Source organism: Coffea arabica, chromosome 2e (genome assembly GCF_036785885.1).
Source record: "Coffea arabica cultivar ET-39 chromosome 2e, Coffea Arabica ET-39 HiFi, whole genome shotgun sequence".
NCBI lineage: Eukaryota > Viridiplantae > Streptophyta > Magnoliopsida > Gentianales > Rubiaceae > Coffea > Coffea arabica.
In genome coordinates, this window is record NC_092313.1 from 11741628 (window position 1) to 11763557 (window position 21930).

The window sequence follows — 21930 nt, forward strand, 5'->3', positions numbered from 1 at the left end:
CAAAATTTTTTCCTATTTTTTTGTTCGGTGACTCGTATCTTGTAGAAAATACACATAACTAATCCAACCAAACATAAGGTATTATTCTAAAGATATTTTCATTTGCTCCATAAAAATAATAGATTATTTTAACGAGTGCTCAATAGACACTCGTTAATATGCTTTAATCACACTCTATCTGAATATATAAAGTAACAATTATTTATCTTCTTTAGCACAAAAGAGAGCGTTAGATAAATAAAGTCAATTATAAGATGAAAAAGAAACAAACTCATGAAATTTCTACGTAGTTAACCAATTACTGTAATAATCTCCAAAGAAAAGTAAGAGTAACGTAGCCTAGAAAGCACATTGAAACAACGGCCTCAAATCAATCATTGGGCTAAGCAGACCGCAGAGACCAGAAAGGACAATAGGATGGCAGCCAAATTCACTAGTTGTTGTTTGCCACGTGACAAAAATATCAACTAAGAAAGCAGCAAATAAATAGGGGGAGTTTCACTAGCGGTTCATTAAAAAGAAGGCCACACCATCCATAGAATAAGAAAGAAAAGCACATTATTTTATATTGAGAAAAATGTGTTAAGAAGGACATCCATTTTGGGCTTCTTTCAACAGAAATGAAAGACGTGTTTTGTTTTGTTTTTTAGCTTTTGAGTAGAGAAAAGCTGTACTTTGGGGTTTGTCAAACTCGGTTGCGGTCAATTTTGCCCCGGACGAACTTTTGAAAGTAGAAAAGAGAATTTAATAAGTATATCAAATGAGACTTTGCACAACTTTGCTGATGATTATCCCCTTCAAGGTTGATGATACCTTCTGCGTACGATTGTAAGACATAGTGGTGGAATTACCAAATCCATCATGTCACCTCAATGGCACATGATCGTATTCTAGTAATAATGGTACAAGAACCAGTTGGACAAATAAATGATTTTTCAGACACAAAATCGCATAATATTTTTTGGTAAACATCCATTATATCAAAGAAATCATGCATTCCCCTCACAGTTTTACGTAGGAAGGATAATGGCAGCACTTACTCATTCCTAAAATTTGACACCTATAGCTGAAGTTAATTAATTAAACAGTAATGAATGTTGGAGAATTGACAACATCCATGTGCAATTATGAGAGCAAATTTACCGATAGAAGATGCGGCAATTTGCCGTATTAGTGACTGCCAAGTGCCCCCCAACAATAAATTCGATAATTCATCTCCAAATCAAATACATAGGAGGTTCTTTTTTATATATATATTTTTTTACTTTGAATGCATAGGGTTTTTTTTCCAAGTGGGACTTACTTAGAAAGATCTCAGGCAGTATATTTAAGGTTGACCTGCGAGCAGCCTCTTCTGCTAAGGTGCTAAGCTCTTCATAAAAGCTAATTTTACACGTCCAGTATATTTAAGTTCGTAAAATGACAATTTAGCCCAATGAATTGATTACTTCACATTTGAATGCATTGTTATTCGTGTAGTATTGAACTGTGCAATTAGCAATTCTTTCTAAAGTTAAAAGAAGAAGGTGATCCTGATTTTGGCTCCCTAAACTCCATTGAAGGACCGAAGCCTGATTTATACTTTAATTAATAGGTTGGCTGCCTCTTTTTGGCCCATTCTCAAAACTTAAATCTTAAGCGAGGAAAACAAATCCTCCTTACTTGTTCAGCTCCCATCACTCCAGCGGTCGACTCTAATCTAATGATGATGCTTCTAATAGGGAAAAACTCTTCTATCTTCCTATCGCATCAACTTAATTCCATCTTTTCCAAGATAGCTATTCTATGAAGATAGGCAAGTTTTTTGTCATTCTGGACATCTTACTATCTTAGCATTAAAATTCTTTCCATTTAGTAAACACTTAATGGACCACGAATTGCATACTTTTGAATTGGTAATACTTCAATTATTGTTGTTGACTTGTATTTCAACAATTGTATCCACAGGAAAAATTATTTGGATACCAAATTTTTTGAAATAATAATATTTCACGTGTATCATAAATATATTTTTCAATTTACATTTTTATATTTCCAACCATCTTTTTATCTCACATACGTCACATCACAAAAAGTGTCATAATAATTATTTCAAATAACACTCTATCCAAACAAACCCAGAGGATCTAATATATACCCACATGCTTTCTTTTTTTTTCCTCCTTAATTTTTTTTTAAAAGAGGGTCAATTGTGGCTCTTCATTTACTTATTTGACGATGATTTATATATATTATAGGTGAGGCGTCACGCTTATGAGTTCTTTCCGCTGCAAGAGTTCATATTGTCAGAAAATCTATCCATTTCCCTTTTGTTTTTTTTGCCCAAGTCACAGTCAAAATTTCATTAAACGATCATAAAGGAGTTAGAAGAGAACTAAGGCACCGGCACAATCTGTATATATTCCAATACTACATAAACAACAAAACAATTAAATCTACGGTAGATTGTATTTGCAAATAGCATTTGGAAAATGATTGATGTGAACGACTTACTACGGTGGTGGTCCTATTGGATGTAATGTAGTAACAAGAGCGGTCATTCGTTTTGGTGAAATGACTCTTTCAGTCTCTTTCGAGGTCAATTCACCTACGTACGTTTGTTTATTGGGGTGATTAGAGGATACTAAGGAATAAGCACTACTTTGTAGCTCGCTTAATTTGCAATTAGAAATTAGTTGAAAAACGGAACCCACGAAGACTTTAAAATCCAATTAAATTGCATTATGACTTTTATTATTACGTATAGTTTTCTGCGTTATTAAAGTGACAGTTACCCGAAAAAACCATTTTTTTTTCTTCCAACTAATTAAATTGCATTATGACTCTGATTAATACATGTAGTTTTCTTGTGTTATTAAAGTCACAGATACCCAAATACATTTTTTCTTTTGATCATTTAATTAACCTTTAGTGCTTAAAATTGTGGTAGTCTAAGTCAATTGTGATGGTAGCGAAGTCATGATGACAAATTTTCAAGCGTGAAGCCCACAATAAGGAAAAGGGATAATGAAAATTATTGCCCAAATGTCTTCACGCTTTTGCGCAAAAATAAAATTAAAATTAAAAAGGTCTTCACGCTTCAATTCTTTTTATATGTTTCCCAATATATATGTATATATTATTTGTTTGGTGCATGTCATTAAAAGCACCACATTTTCCCTGCACTTCTTTAACTTCTACGTTGGGGAGACCTTTTAACGTGTATTGATCTATTCAGAAATCTATTGCCGTATTGCAAAGAAGTCAGGTTTCTGACGATAGAGTGACAACTTGGACATCAGAATTGGTGGTGTTTACATGTGTGGATGATATATTATCCTTTGCCCAATGACATATTGGAAAACCATATTAGAGAAAGTAAACGATCCATTTAAATTGGATGTGATAAGTTGCAACAATTTGTCAATCTATATATCTTCACAATTTATTTCATTAGGTAGGCAAGTTCTTTTTCTCAAACTTTTAACCAAATGACACTTTCTCCATTACTCATCCATATCTTCCTTGTTCTTTTTTTTTTTTTTTTTATAGAATTCCATAGAACTATTTTTCAAAAATAATAATGTGTCTGCATCATTATCTTGTACATGGTTGCACTTTCCTTCTTTACATGGATAAACAAGGAAAAAGTGGCCAAGGAAAACATATTTTTCTTCTTTTCCCTCACAGAATTCTTGAATCTCTGAGAAAGGTTGGTGTACGGATCCTGTTTACCAACCAATTTCTTTCCTGTATATTCTGGAAATCATTTATTTAACGCTTGAACAAAGTCAAGATATTGACCTTTTAACCGTAAACTTTTGACCTTTTCCTACCTAACAAAGGTTATGAATAAAGTAAGAATAAAGTGTAAACTGAATCTTGGTAGTGTGAATGAATGTCTGCTACAATTAGTGTGTGAATGAATGTTTGTTAGGTTTTTCTATACCGAGTTTAAGGTAACATCTAACCTTCGAATATCATTTCATTTTGCTGTATTCTGGTCCTTTTTTCTTTATTTTTTTTTAAATAAGGAACCATGTATAAAGTTTTTTATTCTTGACGACATATATAAACGATTCTATTTACTATGATTTGAGATATCGTTCACTTGACAAGATTTGTGGAGAGATAAAAAATTAAAGTAACCAAATGGGTTGCATCCAATTTCAAGCCCGATCCAGAGAATCAGTTCAACAATAATGGTTGCATTTTGATTCACAAAAGTGTACACGCTGCGGCAAAAATATACACGGTCAAACTTGTCTAAACTTCTGCAGTAACGAGTCTGGTTGACTAATATCTCGCAAGTTATGTTCGCGATGACAAAAAGACGCGGCCTTCTGTAACCAGGGTGCAGACAGTAGGGACAGGCTATATTTTTAAACTCGGACCGGACTGGCTGGTTGAATCGAAAATCGGCCAAATGTCCTGTTCGAATTATTCTAAAAGATCGGGTGGGTAAAAACTCAGTCAAATTTGGTTGGAAGAACTGGTTGGAGTCAAAGTCTCTTTTTTTTTTTGAAAAGGTCAAACATTTTCAATATTATGTTTTAACCTGTAGGTTGTTAAAAATTATTAATATATCTCAAATATTTCATACTTTATAAATATTGTCCTAAAATATGATGTTATTTTTCAATCAAGTCTATAATTTTAATTCTAAACTTGTTAATGTTCATTAAATAATATAAATTGCTACTTAATCGTTCTAATTTCTTTGTATTTTCTTGTTAAATATATTTGAAATATCAAATCTATATGAATATACCTTTATTAATATTAATATGCTTTTAGATATTTTACATACAATATTTTTAATTTTTAAATAATTTTTATTTATGACGTCATCCGGTTCAACTTCGATTGAACCCATTGACTCCTGACCCCTGAGCTCGACCTAGTCAATATCCGGTTCGAGTTTGAAAACATAGGGGATAGGCAGGTGCCTGGAGAATTATAAGGTGATACCAAAAAAAAATTTTGCCCCCACTAAGATATTTCCTAAGTATACGTGTATAAGGTGATAGATAATGTATACATTATCATCATTGAATACATGATAACTAGTAAGATTTTCAATTTAAAATTTAAATTTTACATGTGCCGTGCATCCAATGGTAATAATATATATACTATCAATGTATATAAGATTAACTCGTAAAGTGATAATAACCTATCAAATAAATTTTTCCTTGAGAAAAATATCTATTTCTCAGTCAATTAAGTACATTAATCAAGAGTCTCAACTCTTTAACAATAACAAAATATCAACTCTTGCGTAAATTTTATACTCTTTTCAACTAAAGGAATTGTTAGTTTGTCTTTTATCATTTAATTTAATTACTTGAATTTAACTGGTTATGGAGAGATACCACAAGAGCAAAGCCAAAATGATGAGAATCATGTAATTCAAGAGAAGCCAAAGATAACTAATAGTAGCCAGAAATTACCATTTGGAATTTGTAAACATAACATGAGAAAAATATTGTTGATTATCATCCTAATATTCGCAAGGACAATCAATAATACTACCATCTACAGTGTAGGCAATAAATTTGGGTTAATAGTAGTGTTTGGATTGCCATTTTTCAAAGAAAATTTGTTACGTTTTTCGTGAACACATTTTCCAATCACTTTTTTACCTCACATATATCAAATCGTTACAGTCATTTTTCTACAAAAAATCCAGAAAAATACAATCCAAACAAGCCATGAGCTCCTTCATTTCGCATTAGGGGTGTGAATCGAAATCGAAATCGAAATCGGTAATTCGGAATTTTGAAATCGGAATTTTTCGAAATTTTGGTATCAGAATTTTCGACCGATTTCGATTTCGAATTCACCAATTCGTTCCGAATTCAATTCGGAATTCGGTAAATTCCGATTTCACCGAATTCATGAATATAAAAATGATGATTATTATTATATAAATATTATATTACATATATATAAAAAAATATTATATATATGTGTGAAAACGAAATTAAAAGCGAAATAGGAATTTCGATTTCACCGAATTCATGAATATAAAAATTATTATTATAATATAAAAATTATATTATATATTATATATATATATATGAAAAACAGATTTGAAATCGAAATAGGAATTTCGAATTCCGATTTCAATTTGTGAATTCGAAATCAGAATTTTCGATTTGAAAAATCTCATTACTGAATTTGACCCGAATTCGACCAATTCGAAATCAGATATTCCGATTTCCATTCCGAATTACCGAATTCGAATTCGGTCGGTAAATCGAAATTTTTCGATTTTGCACACTGCTATAATTCGCATCATTATAAGATCAACTTTGATGGCTCTGTTTCGTCGCGTAATGAAGTCTTCCTTGCCGGTCTGGCAAGGCAGTTCCCAGCAGGGCTTGGGCTTGCGAGCGTTGAAATGGTGAAAACTGTTGCTGTCAGGGAAGCTGTTTTCTAGCCGGGAAAAAAATCTGATGATTGCCCACTTCATCCTCGAAGGTGAGGTGATGCATCATCTGTTGAGGGTATTACAATGAACTAACGGACAAAATAATAAGAATTGATTTCAAATCGTAATTGTATATTACTTTTTTTTAAACTGTATTTGTCCGATATAACGTGCAATAACTTTGGACAAATATTCTTTAAAATAAAATGAAATTTGTTTGTCTTAAATTCTTGCACAAAGTAAGACAAACCCTCTTAAACTAAGGAGTGCTTTTTGAGAGAATTCAAAATAGTAAAAAAGTGATTTTCTGCAGTAAAACACTCTCTACTTGACCTCTATATATATGAGAGATTATTTTAAAAAATAAATGAATTTAATAAATACTTGTATGAATAGATTTAATGTATTGCATACAAATTTATGTACTTTAATTCATACATCACATAATTCTATGATTAAAGATATGAATCTATCTTTACATTCAATGATTTCCACATACATGAATATATTCATGAATGAATATACATTTATCGCAATGTATGTACATCTCAGAATCATTTGATTCATAATACAATACATGTATGTACATATTAGAATCGCTAGCTATAAATTTTGAAAATATTGAACATCATCTACCGTCCAGTTACTACGTGATAAAGATGAGATGTTCTTTGTGACATAGGCCCAATAATTGATGATTGATGATGTCGGGACGTCTTTACCAGACAAAAACTTCATTGATTTAAATTGGATTCCAAGTGTGTTTTTTACTTTTGCAAGATTGGTGGATTAGATTAGCGATGGTTTCTTTGCCCAGTCATAAGCCAACAAGCCAGACCAGGTCTTTTATCTTAATGGATCCAAGTTAACTGCCAGACGTTTGGATCCAGGTCTTTTATCTTTTCTCCATCAAAGAAAATGAAACGCATGGAAAGCCTTTGTTTAAAGGTGGATTTACCTCTAATCATGTTATATGTTCTAAATCATTCTAGTCCGAAGCTGACCTTACAAGAGGAGCTGTCATCATAATTCATAATATCAAATTGTCTTGTCATCACTAGAATGGAACCAGTCAGAAACCAATTTGGTTGGATAGCAGAAATGACGTTTGTGAAACGTAGGAATTGCGTTAGATTGCTTTTAGCTAAACATGAATACAATGCGAATAAAAACTGCTCTCACTCTAAGTTGAAAACTTGAAGCTTGTAATAAGTTTCTTCAAGTTTGAATTAAAGGCATTGCCTTGTAAAAAGTTGTACTCAATATATATATATAATGTTTCAGGTGTACACACACACAATGAAAAGCCTTCTGTATGAGGCCAGTTTAAAAATTTGGTCAAATTTCCCACATTACTCTTATTTTTTGAAGATAAAGGATGAAATTTGGTTTTCATAAAACATAAGACCAAAATTGTCCTTTTCATAAAGTTATCCCCACGAAGATAACAAGTCAAATTATCGGAAGATGGTAGTACAAAGGATTACATAATTGGCTGTCTAGTTGATTGTGATACAATCTGTCTTACAATACCTTATTAAACAAAATACACTCAATTCTCGGACGGTCTAGACCCCTGGACAACATCCAGATGGGGATAACCCTAGAATCGTCGAGAGACTTGGGCCCATTTCTTTCCTTGTCCAGTGAGCCTTCCGTCGACCCAAATGTCCACTTAGGTGGGGTCCAAATAACAAAATATGCGTTGATAGTAATTACTTTTATTTGTCCGTTGAAAACTACATAGATAATGTGTTCACGGAAAAAAAAGAAAAGAAAAGAAAACTTCAGAGATGTTGACCATTCTCATGTTTTTTTTTTTTGTTAGGATAAGCAGGAGGACTCAAACCTGAGATCTCTCACTTACACTATCTTCCTCCTGTACCACCCAACCCAACCAATCTCATGCTGAAAAAAGATCCGGCTTAATTATGCAAGAATTTTTTTTAGAAAAAATGGCATCCAATTGACACACATGATGTGTTACATTATTACGAAGATTCCTCACCAAATCCTACATTTTCAAAAAAATCCGACACTTAAAACCCTCTAAATCAGTATCCATCATTAGATAATCCGATATTAATTAGAACATTAGCGACCCAATAGAAAAGCATTACTATGGAAAATATTAATAATTCTAGAACCCCTCCCCTCCCACCCCCGGCGCGGGCCGGTATTATAAGCATTTCATTGTTAAACTTTACAAACAATTGTCAAATTTATCTTATAGGATTACTGGTCCCGATTTGTCAACCACAAACAATTGTCAACCACATATTTCCTTGTTTAGATAGCAATTTTCCAAAAAAAAATTGATACGTTTTCCGTGAACACATTTTTCAATTACATTTTTAACTCACATATATCAAATCGCTATAATAATTTTTCTACAAAAAATCTAGAAAAATGCAATCCAAATATAATTTCGTCTACCTTTTCTAATTCCTTAGTTCTAGTTTGGATTGTTAGTTTCTAGAGTTTTTATTAAAGAAAATACTATAATAATTTGATATATGCGACATAAAAAGATAATTAAAATATATGATCATAGAAAATATAATTTTTTTTAAAAAAAAAAACTATTATCCAAACAAGACCATAAACATTTCAAGCAAGGCAAAACTATGAGTTAAACCAGATGACTCGGTGAAATTTGCTAAAGTAGAGATTTGTTTCGTGCATTAAAACCCATGAAGTTGTTATATCGAGCTTAATCACTCTAAAACAAGAAAAAAACATTCTAGTTTAAAGTGGTGTACGGTTCAAGTGATTGTGTAGTTTTTCTATTTTTCCACTTTATAACGCGTCAAATCTTTGTAGTTTTGAAATTTCTCAATTGTTTTTCATGCTGCCTTAGTTTGGTGTTCTCATGACTCGTTCGTTACCTTGGACATGCACGAGCACAGCCTTAGTCAAAGAGCAAAAGTTACCTGCCGCAATATTCTAGGAACGGTTCTGCACACGAGCTGCAATATTCCACATTTGCAGCCATCCTAGATATTTCGTCAGAGCATTTAGCCGCCTTTCCATTTCCTCAGAGCTTAATTTGCTGCTTTATCCCTCCACTGTTCAACTCTTCGTAGGACATTGGAGTCAGTAATCCACCATAGCATTGTGAACATTTTACACCTGTCTCTGTGTCTGTCCACATGGTCTGAACCATCCCTGTAGTTTCATATTCACTTTAAAGAGATTTACTCTTGCAAGTTGGGCTACGGCTCCGTTGTTGAATGTGTTGATTAGACAAAAAGCGGCCATGAATAGAAAGAAACCTTTGTTGCTTGCCCACGACGCCTCGATCCGGAGGAGATTTAATTTCGGCACATGGAGAAGAAGTGCAAGAAGCACAGGATGAATGATGAATGTAAGTGGGATAAAGCTTCTTTCAATTGCAGACTTCTCCCAAGTTTTCGACACTTGCGTAATTTGAGGTTTTCTTAACAAGGTACTACTAGAGTTTACCCTTTGACTCTTGCAATGTAGTTAACACATAAAATACTGCTCCTTCGCATTTATTCAATTGCAAATTTGGCCCTCGAAGCAAACGTTCCAAGTCCCCCCCCCCCACATGATACTAATTTTTTTTACATATAAAGCAAGAAAAACAAATACTTCTACTATATACTAGGGGGGAGTGCCCGTGCATCGCGCGGGTGTTTGGCGCCTGTGGGGAAGGAGGTTTTTTTGTTGAACAAACAATAGTACATTGTGAGAAGAAATAAAACTTAGTATGAAAAAATAAACGATATAATCAATCAATTCACACAGCGTTACAATAAAGCTGTGTCAAATTGAAGGTCGTTGATAATGCAGAAAGGCAGAGTAACACAGAAAGCTAACCTTATTCCAGAATCCCCACCGAGTGCTCTTAGTTGTTGTTGCTCCAAACCTATAAGATTATAACCAACCCAAATCAATTGAGGTTAGGCAACGCGATAAGAGTTGCTAATTGTAGGTACTAATAACACACCAACAAAATTAAGGGAGGAACTGAAAAATTGGGGGGGTGAAATCTAACCTCACGCTGAACCACCAGTAGTAGCTAGGACTGAAGAGCATTTTGAACTGATTAGTATGAGGCCAGGTAGAATTATCCTAATCCTAAAATGCAAACAGGGAGAAACTGATAATCAACCGTTTAGGCATTAACATACCAACAGTTGGACAATTGAATTGGATGTAATTAATGACGAAATAATAGGTAATTTCAGAGTTGAGCTCGGATGGAAGAGAAAACGATGAGGCAAATCATTGTAGACAAAGGCAAAAAGGGAAAACTTAACTCCTGAAGTTAAAAGGGGATAAACTGACCAACGTTTGTGACTCATAAATGCAGATTATAAATGATAGAGAAATGGGTTCCTACCATTGATAGAGAAATCGTTAGCTCATTTCCTAAATCCGATTGTTATTCAAACGTTTCAGACAAAGCAACATCTCAAACAGTTATCTGCGGCTGAAAAGGGGAATTATTGGTAGTTAAGGGATATTTTGGTATTTACACCAACACACAAGCATATATGAGTTATACAAAATACAAAAACGGTTGCACATTAATTACACATTCCATCAATACCCAGATGGCTCATCAATAACAACTTTAAATGTATTAAAATGGGGTCATTTCAGTAAACATACCCAAATACTTGCTTCCTTAACTTGTACCTAAGACTTTTAAACTAATACACAACATTTCACATTCCCAGAAAACCCCCACCTATGCGGTAGAAATTCAACCTATTTTTGACCAAAATTCAATCTTATATAGTATAAGGATATAGACACACCCACATACACACGTAAATGAGAAAGCTCCTAGTGACGTGAGCTTTACACAATTTGGTGGTCTTTTTCTGGTGATGACTCTTTTGACGAGCTAGTTATGCGAAAATTCGTTAAATTAAGCTGGCTACATGGAAGCATTTGCATATATTAACAGATATTACTATGATTTTTTTTTTCAAAAGATATTACTACGATGTTTACAAAGCTTTATAAATAATTTGTAACGGTAGAGAATGTTTGTGTATTTGTAAATTAAGCCACAAAGGGAAAGAGTTCAAACAGGGATACCTGTAACGGCTGTTTGTGTATTTTTTTTTTTTTTTTGTAAATTAAAGCCACAAAGGGAAAGAGTCCAAATAGGGATACATACAATTTTCATTAAGCAATCGTAATCATTTCAACACCACGTCTCCGCATGACACATTAGTTTATCGATCACTTTTAGGGACAAAAGGCTCTACCAAACTTGCCTTTTATATTAACTTGAGCAGTTATTTTCCCTGATGAAATCAAGAGTTAATGGTGTATTGCCAAACCCAAAAAAAAAAAAGAAAAAGAAAAAAGTGTTGATGATGAATTACCATGTCAACTACGAAGAAATATCCAACGATGACATCTTACCAGAAAAAAAAAAAAGAAAAGAAATCCAACAATGATAGATTCTCCGACAGCAATTTATCTAGTAAGCACTTAGCAAGTTAGCAGGCAATTTAGACTATAATAATATTTCATGACAGAAGGACAAATACTAAGGAGTAGTATATTAAGTTGAACAATGGTTAAATATATATATATAAAAAAAAGAAAATCTCAGAGTCCGAGGTGTTTAATCTTGGAAGCATCCAGTCAAAATAGGACTTGAAAACTGTATTCAACCTCTCGAAGAAACTCAGATGGTGCCATGATGGTCTGTCTTTTCCTGTTCTAGAGAAAGGTTGCTTCCTCAAATGATAATTTCCTCCATGAAAAACACTTCTCTTTCATCTTGTCTCCGATGAAGAAGAACGATGAAGAATCGACCACAAATTCTTCTTCCTTATCTTCTATTCGCAATTCTATCCATCCAATCAGTGTTAGCAATAGATTTTGTCTACAACAGCTTCAATTCCTCCAGTATATCCCTTTATGGCAACGCAACCATCGAATCTCATATCCTCACACTAACAAATGAAACAGTTTTCTCAATTGGTCGTGCTCTGTACCCTGCAAAGATTGTCACAAAGCAAGCGACTTCATCATATGTGCTTCCATTTTCGACATCTTTCATTTTTGCTATGGCTCCCAACAAGAAGTACCAGCCTGGTCATGGCATAGTTTTCTTGTTTGTACCAAAAACAGGTATTGAAGGCACCGACGCAGCTCAGAATTTAGGCCTGTTAAACTTGACAAATAATGGTCTTCCTGGTAACCATCTTTTTGGAGTTGAACTTGATGTGTTCAAGAATGAAGAATTCAAGGATATAAGTGATAATCATGTGGGATTAGATGTCAATTCACTTGTATCGGAAGTTGCTAATGATGTTGGCTACTGGCCTGATGATGGCCAGCCCTTCAAGCCTCTGAAGATGAATGATGGCAAGACTTATCAAGTTTGGATTGATTATGCGGATTCTAGAGTTAAGGTGACCATGGCACCAACTGGGATCAAAAGGCCCAAGCAGCCTTTGTTGAATGCAACGCTTAACCTTTCACAAGTTTTTCAAGATGAAATGTATGTTGGATTCACTTCAGCGACAGGGCAGCTGGTTGAAAGTCACAAGATTTTAGCTTGGAGTTTTAGTAATACGAATTTTTCGCTGAGTGATGCATTGATCTCAAGCGGTTTGCCGTCATTTGAGCTTCCCAAAGATCCAATTTATAAAGAAAAAGTGTTCATTGCAGGTATGATTGTTGGCCTTTTTATTTTACTGCTTGTTGGATCTTTAATTTCTGTCTTTTTGATCAAAAATAGTCTGAGAAGAAAGAGGGAAAGAGAAGAAATGGAAGATTGGGAATTAGAGTATTGGCCTCATAGGATTACTTATCAAGAAATTGAAGCTGCTACAAAGAATTTTTCTGATGAAAACGTTATTGGAGTTGGAGGTAACGGGAAAGTCTACAGAGGCATAATGCCAGGAGGGGCGGCCGTAGCAGTTAAGCGAATTTCTCACCAAAATAGCGAAGGGATGAGAGAATTTATATCAGAGATTTCGAGCTTAGGAAGGCTAAAGCATAGAAATTTAGTGGGATTGAGAGGCTGGTGTAAGAAGGAGAAAGGTAGCTTCATATTGGTTTATGATTATATGGAAAATGGGAGCCTAGACAAGAGAATTTTTGGGTGTGATGAGAGTAAAATGTTGAATTGTGAAGACAGACTTAGGATTGTAAAGGATGTGGCTTCAGCACTCTCGTACTTGCATGAGGGCTGGGAAGCTAAGGTGCTGCACAGGGATATTAAGGCCAGCAATGTTTTACTTGACAAAGACATGAATGCAAGATTAGGTGATTTTGGCTTGGCTAGACTGCATGATCATGGCCAAGTGGCTGCCACAACTATGGTTGTTGGGACGGTAGGGTACATGGCACCGGAGTTGGTCAAGAATGGCAGGGCATCGACACAAACAGATGTGTTTGGATTCGGAGTCTTGATCTTGGAAGTCATCTGTGGCAGACAACCAATAGAAGAAGGAAAGCCACCTCTTGTAGATTGGGCATGGGAGCTAATGAGACGAGGCGAGTTGCTTAATGCCATGGATGAGAGATTAAGGTTGGAAGGGAAATGCGATGAAGAGGAAGTCGAAAAAATGCTGCATTTAGGCTTGTTATGTGCGCACCCTGACCCTAGTGTCAGACCAACAATGAGACAGGTCGTGAAATTCTTTGAAGGAAAGACTGATGCAGATGAATCTGACGGTGAAGATATGGACGTACACCTTCTTCAGAGGATGAAATCAAGGGATATTTGGCCTAATTGCTCAATCAGTATTGGTTCACACCCCACATTTGACGAGATCAGAGTGGATTTGTCCTCTTCGATGTCTCTTTCTTGGTCCAAATCTATGGCAGAGGGTAGGTGAATACGCGCACACATCAATTTAAATGATGAACAAAATTTTCTCGGACGATACAATCTTTCTGAGACTGAATGTATCCCCAATTCCAGGCCTGGCTCACTTGAGAATGGACATGCCGTGGTTGAGGAAAATGAAGTGGGCAAATCAGCAGAATCATATTGTAGACTAGGATAGAAAGGCTTGTGGTTTTCAATCTGTACTCTTTCTTTATACCTTCATTTATTCTGCTTTCGCAAAAGATTTTTTTTTTTTCCTTGTTCAGAGGTTTCCTTTTGTTATGACACATTTGTTAGGCTTTACAGTGTTCTTTAAGTCTAGTTGCAATGTAAATGATAGCTTGAGCTCTCTCTAGATGCAAAGAAGGATGTTTCCTCTTTAAAGATTGTCCTACGAACAAAATGATGTAGTAAAGATTTATATGAATGCCATTTTCCTCTCGGACAAGATCAAGTGACAAAATTAGGGAGCCAAAAAGGTGGAGTTTGCAGCATACCAGGCTGGAACCCAGAGACACTAGAGGGGGCCAGGTGATCAGCGTTCCCTGCCGCCGGATGCAAGGGAAAAAGAGCAGTATTTCAGAATCAGCCGCCTCGAATCATGGATATCACAATGTATAGAAACATATTATACACCAGTATTAGGGTTATTATCACTTTACCCTCGTAACGTTTTGTATTACTATCAATTTCCTCCTTAACGTTATCTTTTAGTCATTTTACCCCCAAAACTAACGGTCAAACTTGACGAAGTTTGTTAATTAAAATAAAAAGACATGTTTAACCCTTAAAATTATTATCACTTTACCCCCATAAAATATAGTTTTATTATCAATTTACCCATAGAGTTATTTTTTAGACAATTTATTCTATCATTAAACTAACTTAGGAAGTTAAAAAATTTTAGAAGAAAATACCCCCCTCTTTGCATGATAAAAATAATAAAAAATTTAGAGTGACTCTTCTCCTTTTTAGTATCAAGAAAAAAAAGTCAAAATATTAATTTTTTTTTCTTGGCAATCTTATTGATGTTGAAAAAAATAGAAAGATGGAGAGGGGGAGGGGGAGAGAGAGAGCTTAATTTTTTTAAAAAAATTACAAATAAGAAATAATTAAATACTTTTATTATTTTAAATTATTTCACTTTTTTGTTTACCATCAAATTCCAATCCTAATCTCAACAACCTTAAAGTAATACGATAATGTTAGACTTTTCTTTATTTTCCTTTTTTGCAAAATCTAATTTTTGGTCTCCTTCTTTCCTATCTCTTTTTCTTTTCCTAGTATTAATAAATATAAAAAAAAAGAAATTTGAGAAAACCCTTTTATTTTTATATTTTTCAATCTCTTAAAGTGAAAAAAAAGGAAGAATAACCATTCTAACTTTTTTATTTTTAATTATATATAAAAAAGGGTAAATATATTTAAAAAATTTTTGACCATACTAGTTAGATTAACAATGAGGTAAAATGCCTAGAAAATAATGTTAGGAGCTAAAGTGATTGTATCCCAATAATCTAAACGAATAAAGTGATAATAACAATGTAGTAATACTATAAAATAAAAGAGTATTTTTGTCCAAATTTCTTAACATGTTTAGTTGAATTACTTATGAGGATAAAGTGACTAAAAGATAATGTTAGGGGGTAAACTGATAGTAATGATATACTTTAAGGGGGTAAAGTGATAATAACCCAGTATTATGCCAACCTATTTAGACTTTAGAGAGGGTTGGTAAAGATGTATTGTTTCTAATTACTCTAAAATGCTGCTAATTTCGTAGTAATGATCAAATCGAGTTCAGCTTATCACTGGTTGATTGTTTTGTTGATTTTACCCTTAGCATGGAGGGTGAAATAGCTCCATATATAACTACATTAAAAAAAAAAAAAAAAAAACTACGGTAACTTCTCATCTTCCCAATTTTTTGTGTTTCTCAAACCAAAGTGTTGATACTTCGGTCCGACTCTATAGTAGAGATGTAAAAAGTGTGAAACAAAATATCGGCCAGGATTGTTTTTTCTTTCCTTTCTTCATATTTTCCTTTTTCTTCAATCACCTCAGGCAATACTAATTTTTTCCTTTTAACACTTAAACATTCAAGAAAAAAAAATTTTACGAATAAATTTGCTTTTATTAATTGCACTTACTTTTTTTATGTTTTTCCGCAACTATAACATTTGTATAATCTAATTTATCCTATTCTAGAGGGAGGGGGAATCTAAAGAGGCTGTATAAGGGGCTAGCAGGTATACGGGTCTGACTAAACCAAAAGGGTGCATTGGCACTTACTTGAATTTTTTTTACTGCAAATGAGTTTTAAACCCTTGACCTACAATCCAAACAGGGATTTAATCCCTTGTTTAGTTGCACTTACTTATGTGTGCCTCAATTACTAGCGTACACATGGACGGATAATTCTTTCTTATTATGGTAACACATTTTTTGGAAAATTATGCGTATATCTTACCAAACGGATCATTATCATTTGGCAGAATTCTCCAAAGCAAATTATCTGGGTAGCCATTAAATTTTTTGAATAGTGGAGTTTTGACCACACAGCTGTTAATAGTATGTTTTTATTTACTGAACTATTAAAAATATATATATGCTACAGTATTGTTTTTGAAAAACAACCCCAAAAACAGCTAATCCAAACGTACAATTTTGGACGGTTCCATTCGATTCTACCATTAATTCTACTAGATCTAACTACCAATAGTATGTCTAATAAATCATAGTTCAGTGGGTAAAGTTAACGGTATAATTAGACGAAATGACCCAAAATTTACACTTTTGATAGTTCAGTGGGTAAAAATATATTATTAATAGTTGAGTGGACAAATTTTAACTATTCAAAAAGTTCAGTGGTTAGCTAATTGGGTAATTTGCTCTAATTCTCCAAGAGAATATGTGAGGAAAGGCTCGCTTCTCCCCTCTCCCACCCCATGATTCCCCTAAAATGTTGTATAAATGTTTCACATACTTATATAGAAATTAGGTTTTAGATCCCAAGAGTTTAGAAGTCCCTTTTTGTCCCCCTAAAATACTAAAAGTCTCTACTTATAACTTGGTGAATATTATACTTCGCCTCCCAAATTTTTTGCAAATACATAAGAGCCCTTAGGTATATATCTCATAAATCGCCCTCCCAACAAACTCTAACATCTATTTCCGTCAGTGTGAGGCAACTCAGACGCAATTAATTCTTGTTTTTATTTATTTAAGCATGTAATGTGATAGGCTAGACATATGCATTTTTTGCAACAATAACCCTCTGGTTCTTTGTTTCTGAAAAAAGAAAGATTTTTTCTAAGCAATGTACTAAAAATACATATGTAATTCGCATATATGTAATTCTTTTATTCAATTTTATTTGTTCAAAATATTAAACTTAAACCCAGGAGCTTGTCAAACAAACCCCAAAGGAAATGTATATTGCACAGGATTCTAACAACTCAGTCACAACGGATTTCCAGTTTGGAAACTTCATTCAGGTAAAACTTCTACGGGCCTGGTGAATATTTTGACTGTACCACCCACATCTGGTTTACAATTCGTGGCCTACCATTAATGGGCTTTTGTGTTTCAAGAATGGTATAATATTTGTGACTGCAATTCCTTTCTAAACCAAAAATATTGTGATGTGATACCAGACCAAAATTTAGATATACTCAGTAGAGCAAACGATCAAAAGGCGCAATAAGATTGATTTTCTCGAAGGCCCGAAGGCATCTCGCTATTTTGTACACACACACGAAAATTGAAGGCCAAGTAGAAGTGGAACAGATGATGTATATGACTTCAACTGCTGTAAGATGTAAACCGGGCATGCTCTCCAACAAATCTACTGTAAGCATGGAAGCCCTCGGCCGAGCTGGTCGGCTAGAGCATGCTGTTGATAAGGGTGCAGAAGATGTTGTACGTTCACAAGTTTTCAGCCATTTAGCTTGCATGTATTTGTGTTTTCTCCATGGCCCCAAGTGCATTTTCTTGTCCTTCATGAACCTTTTAGCTGCCGAGCACAAAATCTTGATTAAAGATAACAATCTTTCAATTTTACCTACAAATACGTCGGGAAGCCTCTTGATAAGCTGGTTATATTCTTCACTTGCTCTTGCCATCTCAAATTCGGCTCGAAAACTCAATTCTATGATCACCCTCGCTCCTTTTTTGGAATTTGAGTTGTCTATTACATCCAGAAAGGTATGTTCACCTGCAAAACAACGTAAGTGCTGCAATTGAGAAGCCTATTAAGATTCGGTTGGAATTGAATAACAAGCAGAAATATTCTTTATTTCTTCGAGTTCCTAAGCATCATCGTCTTCACTTAGGAGGAGAGTAATTAACTGGACCACTGAGTTGTCTTTTCATTTGTTGTTGTTGTTTTATATAAAGAAGAAGGCGATCGATATTTTGTTCATAACCAAATAATGAAATTTGTCACTTATTGTTGCACATTTAGACAGGGTAGGACAAAAAAGTTATGGAGAAAGAAGAAGTCCACGGAGCTTTTAACCAGCTAACAGAACATGACCCTCAAGAAAAAGTGAACCATCTACAGGTGCATGGCTACTGTTGCAAACACGTTTCAGATTGGAGCTAAATATCTCTGCATCACAGGCTATAGATATAGATGGAGCTCATTTATGGACAAAAATTTATTAATAGTTTAACAGCTGAAGAGTTGTTGTAGATCTTGATAGGAGTGGTCCCTAATATAAAATTATACAAAATATAAACAACTAATCTGACAATAAAGTAGTAATTACTAAAGCAGATATAGGAATTTTGAATTACCTGATGGAATATCTGGTGAGCTCCTCCACTTAGACTTGCAAATTGCACTATTGAAACCTGCACTTTGAAGACGTCTGCAGACCTCTTTCATTAGACAATGTCCACAGGTTTATGCCGCCGCGCATTAGATCCATTTCTAGAGGTTTGTTTTGGGGTTTTTTTTTTCAACTTGCATGTCGGATTGTTAAGAAATGGCCTGGCTAATTTTCACTTTCGCTAATAGTAGCAAAACTCTTACTTCCTGATCCTGTTACCACTGTTTGGTCCGAGTGTGGAGAGAACGACTTGCAGTTTTGTATCACCAATTACTTCAAGGTATTCTATAACCAGTCTCTTTTTTGGATCCCATATATAATATAAGAGTTAACTATTTTGTGTGTCCTGAGTCGGGATTGGCTGTCCTAGTTGTTCTTTGCTATTATTTGGACGTGATTCACCTGTGTTAATACTCCTATTGCTATGTATGCAATAAGAGAATCCATAGATAAATTACTTGCATTGGGGCTATACAGTAATTTATCTATAGCCCCAATGGAAGTAAACAATAATTTATGTTCTGTGCGTTGAGCTGAGGAAGAACGGGACAAGTTTTTGAGTTGACGAGGACGCGAGGACGGGCAAAGTTTTTGAGTTTTTTTGGCCAAAATGACGCAGTTTCATAAATTGGTTGAGACAAAGTTCAAAAATTTTTTACAAGATTTTTTGGGGTTCCTATAGTAAAAGTTGTTAAAAAACTAGTAGCAAACAAACTTGCTAAAAAACCTACGTTCCAAACAGGCCCTTTGTTCATAACCAAATAATGAAATTTGTCACTTATTGTTGCACATTTAGACAAGGTAGGACAAAAAAGTTATGAAGAGAGAAGAAGTCTATGGAGCTTTTAATCAGCTAACAAACCATGATGTTAAGTGGTTTTTTATATTAGCTTTTGGTGAAAATTATCACCTATTAAATTCAAAATCTTTATGGTAATTATTAAAAAATAAATTAGTAGCAGAATTATGGAAGCATACCTGAATTTATGTTGACGAACAGGCATTTGAATTTTTAGAGATTTTAGGGTGATTTTAGGGAAGCATACTTGAATTTTAGGGTGATTTTCTAGATCAACACGTATTCGTTAATCTTTTAAGAGATACCTTTTGTTTCTCTCTAGTATCTGATATCAAGGAAGAACTATTATGTGATATTAGAAAATACGGCAATAGGAAAACGTGTGATTTGAGGACCATAATTCTATCTATAAATAACTTTCCTGTTATCTTTTGGATTCCTATTTCAAACCATTATAGAAATAGAAATTATTTTTAAATTTCTACACATTAAAAGACCATATTCTATTAAATATATTAATTTTCAAATTATAATTAATCATTTTAATTGGATTTAATTTTATTTGACAGTTTGTAACATATAATTATTCACATCTATATCCAACGTTGGATTAAGAATCAAACAATTTTTTTACTTGGACTATATGTGTAACCTTGTAATTATATATTTAAAATTAACAGCATGAGATCAACTTTACTATTATAACCAAAATGTATCTACATTCAATTCGATCTATTAATTACACCAATATTAGATCAAAGCGGTTTTTGTTCTAATTTTGTAATTCGACCGATCAATAGTCACATATATTGATACAATTGAATTACATGAATTATGATATGAATGTGTACTACTAAAATTTCATGTAATGTGATCATAACATGTTTATTTTCAACTGGTTCATCTCAAACTTTCATAAAATCAAATCATATCAAAATCAGAGTATAAATAAATTTAAACTTTATTTATGTATAAAAATATCCATAAATATTAATAATTAAAAAATACAATATCGTAAGAGTATTTAAAATAATAAACTCTCACTAAAACTAAATATCATTTAATAACATGACATCTATACGAGCAGTATGCTCATGATATATTTTAGGTGACAATCTCTTAATAAACAAATTCGCAACTATAGGGTTTGTCCAGATATACTCTATCGATAACTGTCCACTCTATACTCTTTTTTTAACAGTCAAGAACTTAATATCTATATGATTAGATTTTGTCGAGTCTCTATTGTTATTGGAATATAGAATTGCTGAATTATTGTCATAAAATAATTTTCGTGGTATTTCGATACTATTCACTATACGTAATTTTGTGACAAACTTTTACAACCAAATTCTATGATTGATTGCCTCATAACAAGTTATAAATTCTATAACCATAATAGAATAGGTTATAAGAGACTGTTTAACACTTTTTCAAGATATGACACCTCCTGTTAGCAAGTAAATATAGGTTGATGTTGATTTCATACTATCTTACCATCCAACATAATCGAAATCAGTATACTCAACGACCTTGAACTTATCTGACCTCCAATATGTGAGCATGTAATTTTTTATTTTTTGTAAATCTCGCAAGACTCGTTTGATTGGCTTTTAATGATCTAATTCAAAATTATTTAAATATCTATCCAAAATTTCAATAATATACGTAATATTCGGATGCGTACATATCTGAACATACATTCGACTCCATACTGCTGATGCATAAGGAATCTTTTACATTTTTTTCTTCAAAAGCATTCTTTATACGTTGGTTGAGATTAAACTTGTCTCCTTTAATCACAAGAGTGTCACCTGATTTATAATTTTGTATACTATATTTTTTAAAAATCTTTTTGATATAACTCTTTTGTGATAGTTTCAAAACATTTCGAGAGCGATCTCGATGTATATGTATGCTTAACACAAAACATGCATTATCAAAATCTTTCATCTCAAAATTCTTAATTAGAAATATCTTGATTTCATGTAATAGACCTATATCGTTGTTGACAAGCAAAATGTCATCAACATATAATATCAGA

At 33.5% G+C, this 21930-nt stretch overlaps 1 protein-coding gene and 1 long non-coding RNA gene across 2 annotated transcripts; one reads left to right on the plus strand and one right to left on the minus strand.

Annotated features, from left to right (window-relative positions):
* Window positions 1-11981: 11981 nt before the first annotated feature.
* Window positions 11982-14693, plus strand: LOC113730978 (L-type lectin-domain containing receptor kinase VII.1-like). Its single transcript, XM_027255988.2, has one exon. It carries the CDS (start codon window positions 12211-12213, stop codon window positions 14257-14259), a length of 2049 nt encoding a protein of 682 aa, XP_027111789.1. The 5' UTR covers window positions 11982-12210; the 3' UTR covers window positions 14260-14693.
* A 3616-nt stretch (window positions 14694-18309) lies between these two features.
* LOC113728565 (uncharacterized) lies at window positions 18310-19151 on the minus strand. Its single transcript, XR_011840214.1, has 2 exons — window positions 19053-19151; window positions 18310-18487 (listed from the first exon to the last, which is right to left on the minus strand). It is a non-coding gene; the product is annotated as an uncharacterized lncRNA (long non-coding RNA).
* Window positions 19152-21930: the final 2779 nt, after the last annotated feature.

What these genes read in the sequence shown, in the direction of transcription:
- LOC113730978 (XM_027255988.2), top strand. Translation starts at nt 12,211, where the DNA reads ATGAAGAATCGACCACAAATTCTTCTTCCTTATCTTCTATTCGCAATT.